At 42.9% G+C, this 19,698-nt stretch overlaps 1 protein-coding gene across 2 annotated transcripts in view; it reads left to right on the top strand.

Annotated features, from left to right (window-relative positions):
* Window positions 1–19,698, top strand: part of BRINP2 (BMP/retinoic acid inducible neural specific 2) — a 111,648-nt gene that overhangs the window by 85,944 nt on the left and 6,006 nt on the right. For both annotated transcript variants that reach the window (XM_032160905.2, XM_032160907.2), the window contains exons 3-5: window positions 117–307; window positions 1,352–1,560; window positions 17,472–17,577. In XM_032160905.2, the coding sequence (XP_032016796.1) occupies window positions 117–307; window positions 1,352–1,560; window positions 17,472–17,577 (506 nt within the window). The remainder of the gene's footprint in view (window positions 1–116; window positions 308–1,351; window positions 1,561–17,471; window positions 17,578–19,698) is intronic.

Here is a 19,698-nt window from a genome sequence, read left to right as displayed (position 1 = left end):
GGGCTGAGAGGAGATGAGTGGCTGCAAGTGGAGGAAGAACATTACCTACTCCAGATTTTATGCCTCTTGCTCTGAAACGAGGTCAGCTTTTCCTTATCCCTTGGCTTTTCCTCCAGGGAGTTTGCCCGTTGGAAGGTGAACAACTTGGCTCTAGAAAGGAAGGACTTCTTCAGTTTGCCATTGCCTCTTGCCCCAGAGTTTATCCGGAACATTCGCCTCCTTGGAAGGAGACCCAATCTGCAACAGGTTACAGAAAATCTGATTAAAAAGTACGGCACTCATTTCTTACTTTCTGCCACCCTTGGAGGTAAGCAACATCACAATCCCAAGCTAATTGGTTGCCAGACCATTGGAAATAACGTTAAGACTCGTGTAGTATAGCTCCAACAGTCTTTTGTTCTTCCGGGCCTTTTATTGCCTGAGAAGTCTTTCTGTTGCATTTGAAAACGGTGTAGTCTCTTGACATCTCAATTTACCCCAGAGCATCTCTATTTGCTTATTCCCTGAGGAGGGGAAGTTGGCTATGGCGGTTGAAGGTGGACAGGTTCCTAACAAGCACTTGCCAGCAGGGGGCACTCCCAGTTTTCTCTCCGCTGAGTCACCCAACCCCTGAGGCTTCGCCACTTTCTAATGTTTGCTGTGGCTACAATGGTCAGACCCACAGGCAAAGAAGTCGAAGTCCCTGGAGTCCCTGACCCCTCTTCCTCTCTATAAAGATTGGAAACTGTCCAAACCAACTCCAGTGGTTCTGGGCTGATGAATCATCCTCTTGTGGGGTGGAGAGTGGGGGTAGGGTGGAGCAATGTGGGCTAGGACCCAGGGCAGGATCAAAAGCTCTGAAGATGCAGAGCTCCCTCTGCCCTGGGAAGAAGGAAACGGGGTTTATTATAACATTTAACTCACTGTCCGATCGATTAAAACAAGCTCTTCCAGGGCTCAGGCCAGCTGTTAGCACGCAGCAGGTGTTGAGTGTTTGATGGGGAGGAGGGAGATGTAGCTTCAAGGCTTTTGCCCTTCCTGAGGGAGCAGAAAAAGCCATGAAGACTCCTGGTAAACAACTTGAGAGAGAGAATTGTGTCTCCCCTATGGAGATGGATTGCTTGAGACAGAGTTCAATAGTAGATGTTAAACAGATAAGCTGGAAGAGGGCCTTTCAGGCAGCGAGGCCACTGGCCTGTGGCTCCCTCTGATGAGCTTCTTCTAAAGATGGTAAGGGCTGGGGGAAGAGCTTGGCAGCAGGGGCTGCACTCTCTCTCAGCTGTGTCTATCCTGGCCAAGGGTTTTATGCTCCTATTGGTAGGGGATTCGAGAGCAGAGAGCCTCACCAATACACTCGTGTTGTTCACCACAGGAGAAGAGTCTCTGACCATTTTTGTGGACAAGCGGAAACTGGGAAGAAAGACAGAGACAACAGGAGGTGCCTCTATAATCGGGGGCAGTGGGAACAGCACAGCTGTGTCCCTGGAGACCCTGCACCAGCTGGCCGCCTCCTACTTCATCGACAGAGAGAGCACGCTGCGACGGCTGCACCATATCCAGATAGCCACGGGGGCCATCAAGGTAATGACCTGAGAGGTACAAGGCAGGGGGTGTGGGAAGCACTGAGGAACCAGGGGGAGGCCCGAGCGTCAACCATCTCTAGGTCAGCTGGGCCGACTGATGGAAGAGGAAAAGAAGCTTTCTGATGAAGACACAGCCAGCCTTCAGACACGATGGGGTCATTCATTCCACAGCAGACACGGAGCACCCACTCTGAGGCAGACTACAGCAGAGGCACGCCTATGAATGGCAGTCAAGGTCCCCATGCTCACAGAGGTTGCACTCTGGTGGAGGATGGAAAAACAACAAAGTCATTTCTAATGATAAATAAAGACAAGACAGAGTCATAGGTGTACATTTCCTGGGGCATCGGGAGGGAGCAGCTCATATGATCATTGTTAGATTGATCATGGAGGGCACTTTGGGGTTTAGGCTTTGAGCTCTGAATGATAAGAAACCAGCTGTGTGGAGAAGTGAGCGGAAAGTGTTCAGGCAGACAGAACAAAGTATTAAGTACTTGTTCTAAGTAAGTACTAAGGCCTTTTAGCAGGAACCAGCCTGATGCCTTGTTGGGGCACAGAGAAGACTGCTGAGATGGTGGGGAGGTGAATAACAAAGACAAGATGAGGTTTGGCTGGAGCCAGATTATGTGCCATGAGAAGGAATTTTAATATAAGTCAAAGTGCAGTGAAAAACCGCTGGAGAGATTTAACAGGGGAGTAACATGATCTCATGAGTGTTTTTAAAAGATCAATAGTTATTGTGACTTTAATAACTATAACCTTCATCATATCTTCTCTACTTACACCTAAGAGATTTCTAGTAAAGTTCATGTTGTTTTAGGGAAAACCAGTGAAAATACTGTACTTGAGAATACAGTTTTTTAAAATTCGAAGCATAATGTTAAGGTATTGAAGATACTTCAAAGTTGTCTTATATCCTGCTTTTATCCCATCTGAAACTCACAAGCAAATTTTGTTTATTTATTAATTCATTCAATAAATATTTACTGAGCACCTATTATTTGTCAGGCACTGTCTGGGGTCCTGAGAATACAAGAGTGAACGAAAGCTGTAAAGTCCCTGCCCTGATAAAGCTTGAATTCTAATAACAGAGAGATAATTCATAAATATACAGGCAATAGCTCATTTTGTTATGGTTTGCTTCTTTGCACATTGCAGATACTGTGTTTTTTATTATTTTGTTTTGTTTTTTTTACAAATTGAAGGTTTATGGCAACCCTGTGTCAAACAAGTCTACTGGCACTATTTTTGGCAATATTTTTCCAACAGCATGTGCTTACTTCATATCTCTGATAATTCTCACAGTATTTTAAACTTTTTCATTGTTATTTTATCTGTTATGGTGATCTGTGATATGTGACCTTTAATGTCACTTTTATAATTGTTTTGGAGTGTCACAAATTGCAACCATATGAGATAACAAACTTCATCAATAAATGATGTGTGTTCTGACTGGTCCACCAACTGGCTGTTCCCCTATCTCTCTTGCTTTTCTCAGGCCTCCCTATTCCCTGAGACACAACAATATTGAAATTAGGCCAGTTATTAACCTTAATGGCTTCTACATTTTCAAGTGAAAGAAAGAGTCAGACATCTCTCACTTGAAATCAAAAGCTAGAAATGATTAAGCATAGTGAGGAAGGCATGTCAAAAGCTGAGAAAGGCCAAAACCTAGGCCACTTGCAACAAAAAGTTAGCCAAGTTGCAAATGCAAAGAAAAAATCCTTGAAAGACATTAAAAGTGCTACTCCGGTGAATACAAGAATGATAAAAAAGCCAAACAGCCTTCTTGCTGATAGGAAGGAAGTTTGAGTGGTCTGGATAGAAGATCAAACCAGCTACAACATTCCCTGAAGCCAAAGCCTAATCCAGAATAAGGCCCTAACTCTGGTTAATTCTATGCAGACTGAGAGGGGTCAAAAAGCTACAGAAAAATGTTTGAAGCTAGCATAGGTTGGTTCATGAGATTGGAGGAAAGAACCCATCTCCGTGATATACAAGCACAAGATGAAGCAGTAACTGCTGATTTAGAAGCTGCAGCAGGTTATCCAGATCTAGCTAAGATCGTTGATGAGGGTGGCTACACTAAACAACAGACTTTCAGTGTAGATGACACTGCCTTCTACTGGAAGAAGATGACATTGAGGACTTTCATAGCTAAGGAGGGTAAGTCAATGCCTGGCTTCAAAGCTTCAAAGGACAAGCTGACTTTCTTGTTACAGGCTAATATAGCTGGTCACTTTAAATTGAAGCCAAGACTCATTTAGCATTCTGAAAATCCTACGGCCCTTAAGAATTATGCTAAATCTCCTCTGCCAGTGCTCTATAAATGGAACAATCCAGCCTCAATGACAGCATATTTGTTTACAGCATGGTTTATGAACTATCTTAAGCCCATGGTTGAGACCTACTACTCAGAAAAAAAATTCTTTCAAAATATCACTTCTGATTTACAATATACTTGCTCACCCAAGAGCTCTGATGGAGATGTACAAGGAGACTAATATTGTTTTTATGCCTGCAAACACACATCCATTCTGTAGCCCATGAATCAAGGAGTAATTTTGACTTCCAAGTCTTATTGAAAAATGTTTTTGTAAGGTAAAGGCTGCCATAGATAATGATTCCTCTGACAAATCTGGGCAAAGTAAATTGAAAATCATTTAGAAATAACACTATTCTAGATGCCATTATGAGCATTTGTAATTCATAGGGGGATGTCAAAATATCATTAATAGGAGCTTGGGAGAAGTTGATTCCAACCCTCATGGATGTCTTTGAGGATGTCTTTCCTCAGTGGAGGAAGTAATCGTGTATGTAGTGGAAATAGGAAGAGAACTGAAATAAAACGTAGAGCCTGAATATGTGACTGAATTGCTGCAATCTTGTGATAAAACGTGAATAAATGATGAGTTGCTTCTTATGAATGAGCAAAGAAAGTGGTTTCCTGAGAGGGAATCTACTCCTGGTGATGATGCTATGAATGTTGTTGAAATGACAGCAAAGCGTTTAGAATATTTCATAAACTTAGTTGATAAAGCAGTGGCAGGGATTCAGAGGATCGACTCCAGTTTTGAAAGAAGTTCTATTGTTGGTAAAATGCTATCAAATAGCGTCACGTGCTACAGAGAAATCTCTCATGAAAGGAAGAGTCCATTGATGCAGCAAACGTCATTGTTGTCTTAGTTTAAGAAATTGCCACAGCCACCCCAACCTTCAGCAACCACCACCCTGATCAGTCAGCAGCCGTCAACATCAAGGCAAGACACTCCACCAGCAAAAAGATTCCAACAACTGGCTGATGGCTCAGATGCTCATTAGCATTTTCTAGCAATAACATATTATTTAATTAAGGTATGTACATTGTTTGTTCAGACATAATGCTATTGAACGCTTAATAGACTACAGTATAGTGTCAACATCACTTTCATATGCCACTGGGAAACCAAAGAATGTGCGTGACTTGCTTTATTGTGATATTTGGTGTATTACAGTGGTCTAAAACTGAACCCATAATATCTCTGAGGTACACCTGTATAATGCCAGGTGGGATGAATGTTATGAAGAAATGAAGCCAAGTAAGAGGATAAAGGTGATAGGGAAGTGGAGTTAAGGGAAGACCTGTCCAAGGAATGCCACTTAAGCAGAGACCTGAATGAAGTGAGGGAGTAAGCCCCAAACATCACAGACAAAGGACAGGACAGGTACAAGTGCCCTAAAGGGGCAGGGCAGTGTACTTTGTATGATCCAGGACCACCAAGAAAGGCAGTGAGGCTGGCATGCAGTCAGCAGAGAAATGAAGTGAAAGATGAGTTTATAGAGGTTGCAGGGGCCATTTCATGAAGGCCTTACTGATTAGGAAGTAGAAAGAAAGGGGGATCCTGGAGACCAGTGCAGTGGTTATTGCAGTGGTAAAGGTAAGACATAATTGTGGCTTGGACAAAGCTGGTGTCGCAGAGGTGGTGAGAAGTTGGCATATTCAGAATATATTTTGAGGGTAGAGCCTATGCAATCAGACAATGGATTGGAAGAAAGCAATAAAGATTTACTGCAAGATTTATGGCCTGAGCAATCAAATGAACAGTGATTCCATTTACTTAGAAGGACAACACTGGGAGGAGGTACAGATCTGGAAGAAAGAAATCAAGAATTTGGTTTTAGACATGTTGAACATGACATTCCTATCAGACATCTTAGTAGAGAAATCTAACAGTCAGTTGGACACAAACACCAGGATTTCAAGAGAAAGGCCATGATTGAAGATGGAAATTTGGTATACAAATATATACACATGTGTAGTGGGTATTTACAACTATGGGAGAAAATGAAATGAGATCACTCAAGGAGTGAGTGCAACTAGGAAAGTGGCCCTAGGGCTGAGTTGTGAAGCACTCTAATATTCAGAAATGGGGAAGAAGAGAGGATCCAACCAAGAAGACTGAGACAGAACACAGAGTATGAAGAGAACCAAAGTGGGCTCACAAAGCCACTTGAAGAATGTTTTTCGCAAAAGAAGGAACTGGCAACTGTGGCTGTTGAGCAGTCACTAAGGTGAAGATTGAGACTTGACCTTCAATTTGGTGACATGGAGGTCACTGGTAACCTGGAGAAGAGTGGTTCAGTACATGAAGAGCACAAAAGGCCAACTGAAGAAAACTCGAGGAAGGAAGCAAAGTGAGGAATCAGATATGAGTAGAAACAATCCTTTTGCTGTAAAGGCAAATGGAAAAACGAGTGATAACTGGGGAGCGATGTGGGGTCACAGGAGGGTGTGTTTTTGTTTTTAAGATGGGACCTGTTCCAGCATATTGATATACTGATTAAAATAACTCCATAGGCCAGGCGCTGTGGCTCATGCCTGTAATCCTAGCACTTTTAGAGGCCAAGGCGGGCGGATCACAAGGTCAAGAGATCAAGACCATCCTGGCCAACATGGTGAAACCCCATCTCTACTAAAAATACAACAATTAGCTGGGGATGGTGGTGCACCCCTGTAGTCCCAGCTACCTGGGAGGCTGAGGCAGGAGAATCGCTTGAACCCGGGAGACGGAGGTTACAGTGAGCCGAGATTGCGCCACTGCACTCCAGCCTGGTGACAGAGCAAGACTCTGTCCAAAAAAAAAAAAAAAAAAAAAAAACTACATAGAGCGGGAGAAAGTGATGATATAGGAGAGACAGAAGATAATCTTAGGAGCAAAGAGGTTGTTCTTACCCAGGAGCTTGAGTGCTTCATCCTTCGTAACAGGCGGCAATGCAGAGGGTACAAAGACAAATGCAGCAGGATATTAGTTGCATGGTGAGATATTGCTGTTGTTTTTTTCTGATTGGCTTCTTCTTCTTGATTTCCTAGGTTAAACAGAAGGAAAGTCTCTGGCTAACAGGAAGAAAAGGGAATAGTTGGGAAAATAATCTATGAAATCGTCTTTTGAGAATAACAGTTGTAGATTTCTGGGTAGCACTGAGAGCCTGCTTCAGTGGCCATAATTATAACATGAGACCAGTCAGCATAGTTGTAAGTTTTATCAGCTACATTTAACAGTTCATGTATAGGTAGGCATGGAATAGACAAAGAGTTGGATTTAACAAAGATGTGTGTATATACATGGCAAAAGATAAAAGAAGGAAGAGAGTTGAGAGTATACACAAAGGAGTGATTACAGTAATGGACCATGGAATATAATTCAGTCAAGGAATGAAAAGAGGCCTTTGAGGATGCTAGAAAGTGAAAAGCTGGTCAGGTATAAAGGTTAAAAATCTAAGTAGGTTTGACAATTCATTAGGGAAAGAGACTAGAGCAAGTAGGAGTGGGTGATGCCTAATATTGAGATTATAGAAGGAATACTATGCCCTGGAACCTAATTTTATTAGTAACTGCATTCCCTCTCTAATCACTTAATGGCAATGAATGAGGGGAAGTAACAAGAAAAATAAACTGCATTGAGGACAGGTAGTGGGTGCTAAGAGTCTGGTGGTTCTGGCTTCAAAGGAGCCAGAGATCATTAGAGAGGACAGAGGAACAGTGTTCAGGATGTCACAAGGGAGTGCCTTCCTTACTTCCATGCCCAGGAGCATGGGGGGGTGGGAAATGAGATGGCCACTGCTAGAAAAGGCTGCAGGGGAAACTATGTCCTCAGGGTCAGCTACATCGTGGTTAGAACCAAAAGGCAAAGTGCACTCTTGAGAAGTAGTTGAGATTATATGGGATTTTGCTAAGAACTGATCATGAGATCCACAGGGCACAGTGGAAGTTAACCGAAGAGGAGAGGTGAGATTAGGGGACTTACATAGTCTGGAGTGGGAGTAGAAGAGATGAGGATGACTTTCTATTAATGGGGAGGTAGGGTATATTTGAGAGACTAGTATCTTAGACAGTTTAAAATGATTTTAAAAATCACTGATGTGATTTTTTTATGCTTAACTCTCTTCCGTCTTTTATCTTTCATCACGTATGCACACACATCCTGGTTAAATCCAACTCTCCATCTATTCCATGCCTTCCTGTACATGAACTGCTAAATGTAGCTGATAAAACTTAAAACTATGCTGAGTGATCTTATGTTATAATTATGGCCATGAGTCTCAAGCTGGCTCTCAGTGCCACCTAGAAATCACTGTGGCATGGAGTAGGTTTTACCAAGAAGACAGAACTCTATGAAAGCCTCTCTCCCCATTTAGTCCTGTAGGAGACTGTGTCAAAGTTGGAGAAAAATGGATCATATCAGAAAGTGAAAGGTAGGCATTAGGTCTACAACTTAAAGATCCCATTTATGTTCCTTCCTATTCCTTGACCTGACCAACTTTACACTTTCTTCACTCTTTAATGGCCTCATTTTCTTAAATTCCTTGATTCATCACTATGATCTCAATAAACTAGTTATTGATGGAACGCATCTCACAATAATAACAGCTATTTATGACAAACCCACAGCCAATATCACACTGAATGGGCCAAAGCTGGAAGCCATCCCTTTGAAAACCGGCAAAAGACAAGGATGCCCTCTCTCACCACTCCTATTTAACTAGTATTGGAAGTTCTGGCCAGGGCAATCAGGCAAGGGAAAGAAATAAAGCGTATTCAAATAGGAAGAGAGGAAGCCAAATTATCTCTGTTTGCAGATGACATGATTGTATATTGAGAAAACCCCGTCATCTCAGCCCAAAATCTCCTTAAGCTGATAAGCAACTTTAGCAAAGTCTCAGGATACAAAATCAATGTGCAAAAATCACAAGCATTCCTATACACCAGTAATAGACAAACAGCCAAATCATGAGTGAACTCCCATTCACAATTTCTACAAAGAGAAAAAATACCTAGGAATACAACTTACAAGGGATGTGAAGGACCTCTTCAAGGAGAATTATAAACCACTGCTCAAGGAAATCAGAGAGGACACAAATGGAAAAACATTCCATGCTCATGGATAGGAAGAATCAGTATCATGAAAATGGTCATACTGCTCAAAGTAATTTACAGATTCAATGCTATCCCCAACAAGCTACCATTGACTTTCTTCACAGAGTTAGAAAAAAACTACTTTAAATTTCATATGGAAACAAAAAAGAGCCCGCATAGCCAAGACAATCCTAAGTAAAAAGAACAAAGCTAGAGGCATCATGCTACCTGACTTCAAACTATACTACAAGGCTACAGTAACCAAAATAGCATGGTACTGGTACCAAAACAGATATATATAGACCAATGGAACAGAACACAGGCCTTAGAAATAATGCCACACATCTACAACCATCTGATCTTTGACAAACCTGACAAAAACAAGAAATGGGGAGAGGATTCCCCTATTTAATAAATGGTGCTGGGAAAACTGGCTAGCCATATGCAGAAAACTGAAACTGGACCCCTTCCTTACACCTTAAACAAAAATTAACTCAAGATGGATTAAAGACTTAAACATTAAGACCTAAAACCATAAAAACCACAGAAGAAAACCTAGGCAATATAATCACTCTCTTGCATATGTCTTCAAAATGCCCTTTGTCCCTTCATCATGCCCACTGCCATTTCCTTAATCTAGGACTTCATCAACTCTTATCTGATTTTCTTGCATTATCCTATTAAGTAGTTTTCTTATCTTTATTCTCAGCTCTTCTCCCTGATTCAACCTCTAGGCTGCTAACATGAGTGCAAATCATCATATCACATTGTATCATATTGCTCCCTGCCTAAAATGCTTCAGTGGCTCCAAACTGTACATGAGACAGAGCGCAAACTATTGTTCCCCATCCTGGGTGGCAGTGTGATGCAATGAAAAGAACATAGGCTCCAACCCAAGAGTCTGAGTTCTGCCATTGTTCATGGTGGGGCTTTGAACAAGTTGCCAAACTTCTCAGAACCTCAGTTTACTCATCCTAAAATTGTTGTACAATTAGAATAGTTTCTGTCTTGATGTTTTCCATGAGGTTTAATAAGAAAGTGTAGGCCAGCTGTGGTGGCTCACGACTGTAATCCTAGCACTTTGGGAGGCCGAGGTGGGCCCCAGGAGGCGGAGCTTGTAGTGAGCAGAGATTGCGCCACTGCATTCCAGCCTGGGTGACAGAGTGAGACTCTGTCTCAAAAAAAAAAAAAAAAAAAAAAACTGCTGGAGTGTGAAAAAGATTAATTCCTGTTCTTAACTAAACTATGTGACTATTGAAAATCTGTCTCTGCTGTCTTTCTAGTTTCATTTTTAACAAGTCCTTCAGTACTTTTCTCAACCCCCATACTCCCTGCTCTACTCTTCACCTTCCATTCATATTGTGTAACCCAATCACACCTAAATATCAGGCTTTACTCAAATATGTCATGTTCTCATATCTCACTTTCCTGGCACTTGCTGTTTGCTTTACTTGTAATGCTTGTCTGTTCACCTGAATGGTTCCTCCTCACCCTTTGCTCAGCTTAAAAAGATAACTTTTGGCCGGGTGCGGTGGCTCACGCCTGTAATCCCAGCACTTTGGGAGGCTGAGGAGGGCGGATCACGAGGTCAGGAGATTGAGACCATCCTAGCTAACATGGTGAAACCCGGTCTCTACTAAAAATACAAAAAAATTAGCCAGGCGTGGTGGCAGGCGCCTGTAGTCCCAGCTACTCCGGAGGGTGAGGAAGGAGAATGGCGTGAACTGGTGAGGCGGAGCTTGCAGTTAGCTGAGATCACGCCACTGCACTCCAGCCTGGGAAACAGTGGGAGACTCACTCTAAAAAAAAAAAAAAAAAGTAACTCTTCTGTGAAGCCTTTCCTAACTCCCAAGGTAGTCAAATGCCCCTCTTTAGGGTTTCAAACATATGCCTCTTTTATAAGACATATCCTTTGAACTGTAAAACTGAATGTATGGCAGCTAACATGATGACTTCCACATGAGACTATGAGGTCCTTGTGGAAGAGGCGGGGTCTTGTTCAACTATGATTTCCCAATAAAAGTACAGAGCTTCCCATACTGTGGGCAATGGGTAAAGGTTTGTTGAATTAATGAATGAGTCCCTGGACATGGCATTTTCCACATAGATTAGGCTCTTCTGCTCAGTGTGTACGCAAGTACATATAAGCATGCTTAGTTGAAAGAAACAGAGATCTGCTCAAGGTAGCTTGAGTATAAGAATAGTTTATTAAGAGAACTCTGGTGAAAAATATCACAGCTCTCCAAGGACTAGGCACTAAATCTAACCTAGGCACACAGAACTTGGAAAAGTATGGTCATACTCCCAGGTTATTCTTTTTGTTTTTTGTTGAAATACATGTCACTACTTTTTCATCTCCATCTGTGTCATCTTCTTGCTTTCCTAGTTGGAGATCTTTTATCTATTTATTCCATACTTTTCTGTACCTCGATGACTTCAACTTACATGTAACTTTGGCTTGCTGTGGAGTTGACTCTGGCTGAATATTATCTTTCTGTTTTATCTCTTGGTCAATGCCACTATGGCAGAGATCACTACTTTGTTCATTGCCATGTTCTCGGTTCCTGGCATATTTTAGGTGCTTTATAATTCTTTATTATTTGAATTTTATGAGTATCTACAATCACCTTGTAAATTTTTTCTTTCAGTATCATAGTTTTCAATTCTCTTGAGAAAGAATCTGGTTCAGAGTCTACCCTTAGTTTAATACAAAGGGTTGGGCTTGCATAATCGTAACTATGGCTTTCTGGACCCACCTCTTAAGCAGTCTGTGGGTGGTGGATTGAAAGGTGGTTAGATATCCCAAACCACATTTTTTATAGTGCCTATGAATGTACTTTCCAGAATTAGAGCCACTGCCCATCTCCTCAAAAGAGGTCACCATCCTTGGAAACCACTTTTTGAAGATTCTCTGAGAACAAATTGAAAGTGAGATGAATATTCAGCTTCCACTGGGCTGACTGACCTGGGATTTTTTTCTGTCTGGGAGTTCTCCCCCAAGGAAGAAAACCATGAAAAACCAAGGATGATTTTGTTTTCTCCCACCTTCATCTCTTCAAGTTTTCATATTTACATAACTTAGCAAGGTCTAGAGACCTGATGTGGCCTGTTCTAGGACCCATTGCTAGACTAAGGGGCAAAGGTGTGTGTTGGCATCCCACCCCACAGTTCTGCTCACTTTATGGGATTGACCTGCCCATTTTGTCCTAGCAGTGAAGTTCTCTGCCAGGGAACATTTCTTTGCTCTCACACACTTAGTACTTATAGATCCATATAGCAAAGGCCAATAGCCTGGATATACACAGCAGCACATCCTTGCTAGCTAACACTCTTTTGTTGGTGCTACGACACCTGCCACCTACCTCCCTCTACTCAGCAACTGGCTTCCAGCACATTCATTACTCTTGAGAGAGGTGGATGGAGTTGAGATGGGGGATTCTGCTTACCTACTCTGCCTTGGTGGAGGAAAAGTTCCCCAGCATATCTGCCTGTTTCTTGTTCCCCTAAGCAGATGTGCACTTACTACCCTTACTTAGCAACTTCTTTGCGCTAACATGGATATATGCACCTTTTTGTTTATTTAATGTATTCCTTAAGACCTCACTGAACATCCCCCTCTGTTGGAAGGTTTACCCAAATTGGCACACACCTCTATTGCAGAATTTGCCACTTTACATTGAGGATGTTTACATGCCTATCTCCCTCCTGACACATACACTTACCATGACACTAGGTCTTAGAGCAGCAGAGACTCTGTGGCAGGTACACAGCTCCAGGTCCCTTTAGAGTATTGTCTGGCATGTGGCAAGATGTTTCATAAAATACTTGAGAGGTGAAGGCAGACTTACATGGTTTAGTGGGAAACAAACTTACTCAAGTAAGAAGACTTGGGATTGGTTTTGGCCTGGATGCTGTCTATTTCTATGACCTTGAGAAGTCATTGAACTCTATTTCTCTCATCCACAATACATATTACCAACTATCTGACTCACCTGCACACAGGGCTTACATTCAGCTGATATGGTTACATCAGTTTTTAAACTATTGAAACACTTCTATACAGCCAGTGAATAGTCTTCACTCCAACCCCCATGTACTGCCCTAACCACATTTAGTCCTCCCCTGCAGCCCCCAGATTTCCTTTTGATGGTAACCAAAGGAAGAGTATACCTCAGGAGGCCTCTAGAGCCCTGCCCTGGCACTGGGGCTGCCATCCCTTCTGATGAGTCAATGTGCTTCTGTTCTACCTGCTGATAAATACTGTGAATATCACTCTTGTCTCTGCCATAGGGTTGGGGTATCACCAAATGATACAGAGCACAGCAAACACTTTGCACACTGTGAAGGGTTGTATACATAGACATCCTGTCTATAATTCCCCAGAAGGGATTAGAGCCACAAAGGAGGGAAGGAGCTTGTTTCTAAATTACAGCTCACCCTCTATTTGGTTGAAGGCTGAAGAAGGACTTGGTGGGGAGGGCTTGACATGCTCACAAGCTGACTGAAGGGAGTTCACACAAAAGTTCAGGTGGACCCCAGGACGGAAAAGGAGTGTTTCTCACAAAACCTCCTTAAAAGTGACTTGTCCAAATTCCCTGCTGCAGCAGCCTGGGATTCAATTTGCAGCTCTTTTAAGCACACACACCATCGGCTCTGTTCTCCCATCCCAGTCTGATTGCTCACAATTAGAAGCCCATTTCACCCTGCTCTTAGTGTGCAGGTGTCCCCTTAGGTAGGACAAGAGCAGCCTGGAAGTGGAGGGTGGAGGGTGGGGAGAGCAGACTGGCTAGAATGAGGGTTTGCACGATCTGGTATTTATGGAAAATTGGATGTGCTAATGAACCTGAGATCCATCAGGGCTTTCTCAAGGCAGGATGGTCTCTGTCAACAGACCAATTAGCCCACAATTATTAGCCCTTTCTGAAAGCTTATCTGAGGCATTCTTTAAATAGTATGTGCCTGAGTGAACTGCACTCTCCATTACCTGTATAGGCTCTCTTTATAATCTGCCAAAGCTGTCTGCCTCTTCTACAGAGAAAAGTTCAGGATTCTCTTGAACAATCCTCCAGAGATGCTGAGGTTTCCCTCACTTTGGGGCAAGGAGTGGCGGGGGGGGGGGGTCTCAGGCTATTCTGCTTACTCAAGTAGTACTCAGGTAATAACTGCAATGGGACCCTCTCCAGCTCCCTCTATTCTTTTCACCTCCTTACTTCTGAAGGGAGAAGACAGTGTCTCAGAGCAGAATAGCAATGAAAAGCACTATGACTTTGGGAACTAGTGAAACTTGAGTGGGCCTTCCTCACTCTTTGGGTTTTCACTCTAACAGGAAATGAGCATAAGGATCGTGGTCTTCGTCTCCTAATTTCCATCCTTGTGCCACAATTAAAGTGAAGTTACTCACACCCTTTCAATGACTTACCTAATTGATTGTCCTCTTGTGGGATTGACCTTTAGAAACAGCAAAGGTCAGAAAATTGCATCAAAGATAGCCCAGCATGATGAACAAGATGATGGTGGTGGGGGGGGGAAGCAGATGCATCGGTGGCAGGTAGGGATGGGGGAGGGAGAAGCAGGAGGAAAGGAGAGCTCCTACTGTGGCTGTTCTCTAGCCTGTCCTCCTCTTTGGGTCACATCTTATTCCCACTTAAGGCTTGTTAGCTTCCTTCTTTCCTGGACCTGGTTGGTGAGTGACCAAGTCAGGAGTAAGTGGATGGAAAAGCCAGTGAAAAGCCCAATGATGATGGAGTGCCCAGCTTACCTGTAGGCAGGGACAGGCAAGCCTCCAAATACCATACCCCTGTGTCCCACCTCTGTCCTTCAGCCCACCCTACCCTAGAGGGGCAAACTTCCCCAGAGTAGCTGGGACAGTTATTGGCCATGGCTCTTCATATGGGGAATTCGACACCATAAAGAAAGTGAAGACTTCACCTTGAAATGAGGCTGCCTCTGCTTCCCCAGTCCAGTCTGACCAGTAGCCAATCACCCACTCACCCAATAAAGAAACATGATTCAGCACCTGTGTCCACATGTGGAGGGAGGCAGGCTCATGTGTAACAGCCAGAACAGAACGCTGGGGTTATTTAAGTACATTTCCACTTGTTTCTAAGCTCCTTACTGGCCATGACTATGTGTTATTCATCTGTGAGTCCCGAATGCTCCTTGAATATTTGTTAAATGAACAAATGAGTAAATAAAAGAATGAATGAATGAGCCAAATAAATCTTATCCTTGCAGGTGACTGTATGACCTGGAATAAGTCATTTAACTAATCTGAGTCTTGGTTTCCTAATCTGCATTGTAAGGATAATCAAACTGATCTGAAGTCAGTAACGTTTGTTTTGCTCAATGTTAACATTCTGAGGAGAGAACAGATTACTAAAATATGTTCGGTGGACCGGTCTGTTTAGAATACTTGTGTTTGACAGTGATGGCATGTAAAGGGTTTAGACTCCATTTTCTGTAGTCCTTTGGCCTGCCTGCTCAGGAGACAAAAAGGTATTGAACTGGAGTCTGAGGGCTCTAAAGTTAGAATCCTGTTTCTGCTACTCAACAGCTCTGTGGTCTCAAGGACTATAACTCTCTGAACCTTAGTTTCCTCCTTGGAGAGTGATAGTAATGAGATTTGTCCCAGAGAGTTCTTGGGAAAGTTAAGTGGGATGCTCTTGGAGGAAGAATTTGGAAAACTGTAGAGAAGCTGTGCCTGCCCCTGGCGTGGCCTCGGTCTAGTTCTCCCTGTTGCCTCTAACACTCTGTGTCTATTGCTACCCCTTGGTATTTGTGTGGAGTTACCCTTCTTTATTCAATTTCCCCTCCCTTCCCTGCCACCCCTACTCATTCTTGAAAATGAATTCATTGCTTACTTCCTTCATAAAGCCTTCGTGGACTACTTCAAGCTACAGGAATCCCTCCTGCCTCTCTCCCAACTGTTTTTGCTCAGCATCACACAATCTCTAACTTTATCACTCTGCTCCATGTGTATTTTTTAAACCTAGGTTTACTAAACTCCCTTGAAGAATGTCCCTTACACTTTCATATTCACCATGGTAACAAGGCAGGGTGCTAGACACATGCACTATGCACTTCCAAGCCTGTGTGCTGCAGAGATCACACTGTCCCTTCTCCTTTTCCTCATAGTACATTTCCTCTCTTCCCACCTGTCCACTCCCTGCTTCTCCTTAGGGACCAACACAGATGGTGCCTCCTATGCTACTTCCTCTCTTGTTTCCCTTTGTTTAGATCTGTGCTTCCTTAGAGCTCATCATGATGTGGGCTTCTACCGTGACTTGGATGTCTATCAGTCAGCTGTGTATGCACCTACCTCCCCCACAGGGTGCGATCTCCTGGAGGATGCAGTACACAATGTGTACATTGTTGCACACACCTTCCTACCCTGAAAAGCCTGGAACGTATTATACATGCATTCTCTTGTTTATCGAGTACATACTGTGTGCCAGAAACTGTGTTAATTGCTGTCGACAACATGGTGAGCAAAATAAATATGAGCTTCCCTCTTTGGAGTCTATAGAGTGTAGGATTCAGACGTGGATCACATACTTGCAGAAAGGGATGCAAAACTGCAACTCCTGTGCCTGCTGTTCAAAGCAGGGGGGCCTGAAGCCAGAAGAGGAGGTCAGAGGTATCTGAGTAGGCTTCACAAAGAACTTCAGGAAAGGTGCACTATAAATGTTTGAAGAATTGTATGGAATTAAACAGTGGCTGCTCAATAAATACTCGTTGACTGGTTGATTGATTGTTGGCAAAGTCTTCAGAGATATTGAGAAGAAAGGGCCTCAGGTCCCCATCATTCTTATTACATAATTATTTCAGTGCATTTAAAGCTTCCCATTTTTCATCTTATACTTTAAACATCAGGGAAAACTGATGGGCCAACTTTATAACATTTTAAAATGACTCTATGGTGTTTTGGAATATTACATGGCTATAAAAGTTTATGTATATTTAATATACTTATTAAAATATGCAGTAAGCCCATGGCTGATTTTCTCTAAGGACGTCTCAGTGCCGAGGTGGGACTTAAATGTTTAATACTAATACTAATACTCATAACTCATATTTCTCTGGTGCTTTTCATCTTTAGGATCCATAAAGCCTGTGAGTACCACATCAAGTGGATGCAGCTGGGCTTTCCAGCAGGCTGACAGGGACCACATATGGCCTCTTGCCTTCCTCTAGAGGGAGAAGGGGTGACTAGAGCTTGAGGTTTCACTCCTTCTCCAGCATTCTCCACCTTTCCAGACACAAATTCCCTTCAGCTCTCTCTGAAAGGCTCTCACTTATATATAACTGCTGTCACCAGCTATACGTAACAGATACTCACTGCCTCAGGACAAGGAAGAAAGTGACTTTAGACCTCTGAAGTACGAAAAGGCACGTATCACTTCTATAGCTGGTCGAGGACAGGATGTGGAACCTGAGATGGAGCAGCTGGAGAAGGGAAGTATAAAGGGAGTCTCCACTTGTTATCTAAACCCACTCCCTACTCCTTCCTTCTCTAGGTCACGGAGACCAGGACCGGTCCTCTGGGCTGCAGCAACTATGACAATCTGGACTCAGTCAGTTCTGTCTTGGTACAGAGTCCAGAGAACAAAGTGCAGTTACTTGGTAAGCAGCACTATGATGGTTTTCATACCTTTCACGCCTGATTAAAAAAAAAATTCCTAGATCAAATAGCGGGAAAAAATTCTGCCTGTTCCATTTGATCAAACCTTTCTTAAGACAAGAACTACCACAAGTTCCGGAACCTGTATTTAGCAACTTTCCATCATGTTTTAAGAAACTTTCTGGTATGGTTTGTCCTATACCCCAGACCTATTGCTTTTATCACATGACACCTCAATCATCCCACTTCACATTCCATCTCAAGTCCTCTGTCACAATCCTATAAGAAACAGCATACCCATCCTTATAAGAAGCCTTTACCTAGTTCAATGATCTTCATTTCCCAGAAAACCCTCTGCTTTATCCTAAAGACACATTGTGGAATAGCTGGCCTTTACAGAGTGGTTAAAAGACTACCATCTCCAGCTCAACTAAGATCTGTACAAAGTGGGGGACCACCACTTACTGGAACCACAGTTTGAAAGTGGCCCCTGCTTTCTGTTATTTGTCTGTGATCTTGCACATGGGCAATTCAAAGTCAGGAGATGAGTTTGAGAAGAATAAGACTTTTGATTTGAGACAAAACAAGCAAAACTGTGAAAGATAAAGGAAAACCACACTAACTCTGGAGGCTGAGGGCTAAGGGGAGATGTGCATCTCTTGCTCTCTGTTCCCCGCAGGCATCCTGGGGGCAGGGCTATGCAAACTGATTCAGTGGGAAAACTTTATTTTTCTCAAGGCCTAACTGAATTGTCCTTTGTTTAAGATATTATTGTCTCAGCATTACAAAATCAATAACCCTCACTCAGGATCTACGATTACAAATTCCAGGCAACCTGAGTCAAATGCAACCCAGCAATGCTTTAGGAATTAAGAAATATATAAGAAAGAGGACTAAAAACTCGTTTATTTAGAGCTACCTAAGGCAATTAGCATTCCTCTTCACTGATGTCCCTGGATAGGCTGGGTTTGTGTCTGGAAAGTAGCAGTGAGTGAAGTTCAAATGTCTAGTTGTTCATTTGGAATAGTTTATGTTATTTAATTTTATAGCCCATCACTCATGCAGACATTTGTTGGGGCACTGATTTTATAGCATGGGAAGTGTTCTGGTGAGGGGGAGGAAGTGATGGGGGAGGTGAAATGAAAGGACTTGGAGAGGGTGAGTGTTGAAAGCAAGCATGTGGATAGGGTGTGTGGGGAGAACCACTCAAATGCCACAGTAGGCACAGTGCCAAGAAAGGAAAATTTAGGGGCAGTACAGATTTGGAGGTAGACCTCAAGAAAGAACAACAAACACCCACTGCTGCTGGCAATTTTAAGTTATATTTTGAGGTCTGCTGAGACTGGGATACATACTTTGAGTTCTCTTATTTCCTGCCAAGGACAAGGTCAAGGGCCTAAAAATAAAGAGCTGGCAGACATTTGAGGAAAGAGGAGCTCACCATATCCAGAAGTTCTCATATTCCTCACTTTCCTGGCACAAGGTCTCACAATGTTGCTACTGGGGAGCCTCCTGCAGATCTGACCTCGAACGTGGCCCAGACTGCATCCAAAGGCATGCCTACCCTTTGTTCATCCTTTGGTAAGCTTCCAGCAGCCGCCTTGTGAGTGGCTTGAAGCCAACTAGGAGTATGTTCTGCTGTAGGTAAACTGGTAGTTACTGCAGTTGGGTGAGAAAACTGAAGCTCAGAGCAATTTAGTGCATTCTATCCAAGATCAGAAGCTAATTAGAAGAGAGCTGAGAGCCATTCATACTTATCCAGGCATGACTGATCTCAGGGCATTGACCACCATCCCACCTTCAAATCTTCTTAAGAGTTAAATCCTATTGAAATAGGACAGCCAGTCCCAGTTATATAGTATTAGCTGATGAGACAAGGGCAGGATCTGACACTAAGCAGATTCTATGAGTGCTATGATTTGGGCGGGTCACTGTGGTCTTAGGGCTTGGATTTCCTTACCTATAAAAACCACAGTATGAGCACAAATGTTATTTGCAATCATATATAAAAAGTACTCAACATAGTACCTGGACACTGTATCCCCACAATATCTGTTCCTATCTCTTAACCAGGACAGCTTCCTTGGTCATCAGGGCTGGGGTGGGAGGCCCAGAAGGGTCAG

Source organism: Hylobates moloch, unplaced genomic scaffold (genome assembly GCF_009828535.3).
Source record: "Hylobates moloch isolate HMO894 unplaced genomic scaffold, HMol_V3 SCAFFOLD_8, whole genome shotgun sequence".
NCBI lineage: Eukaryota > Metazoa > Chordata > Mammalia > Primates > Hylobatidae > Hylobates > Hylobates moloch.
Note: the sequence above shows the minus strand (reverse complement) of the source record. Positions and strands in the feature narration are given on the sequence as shown.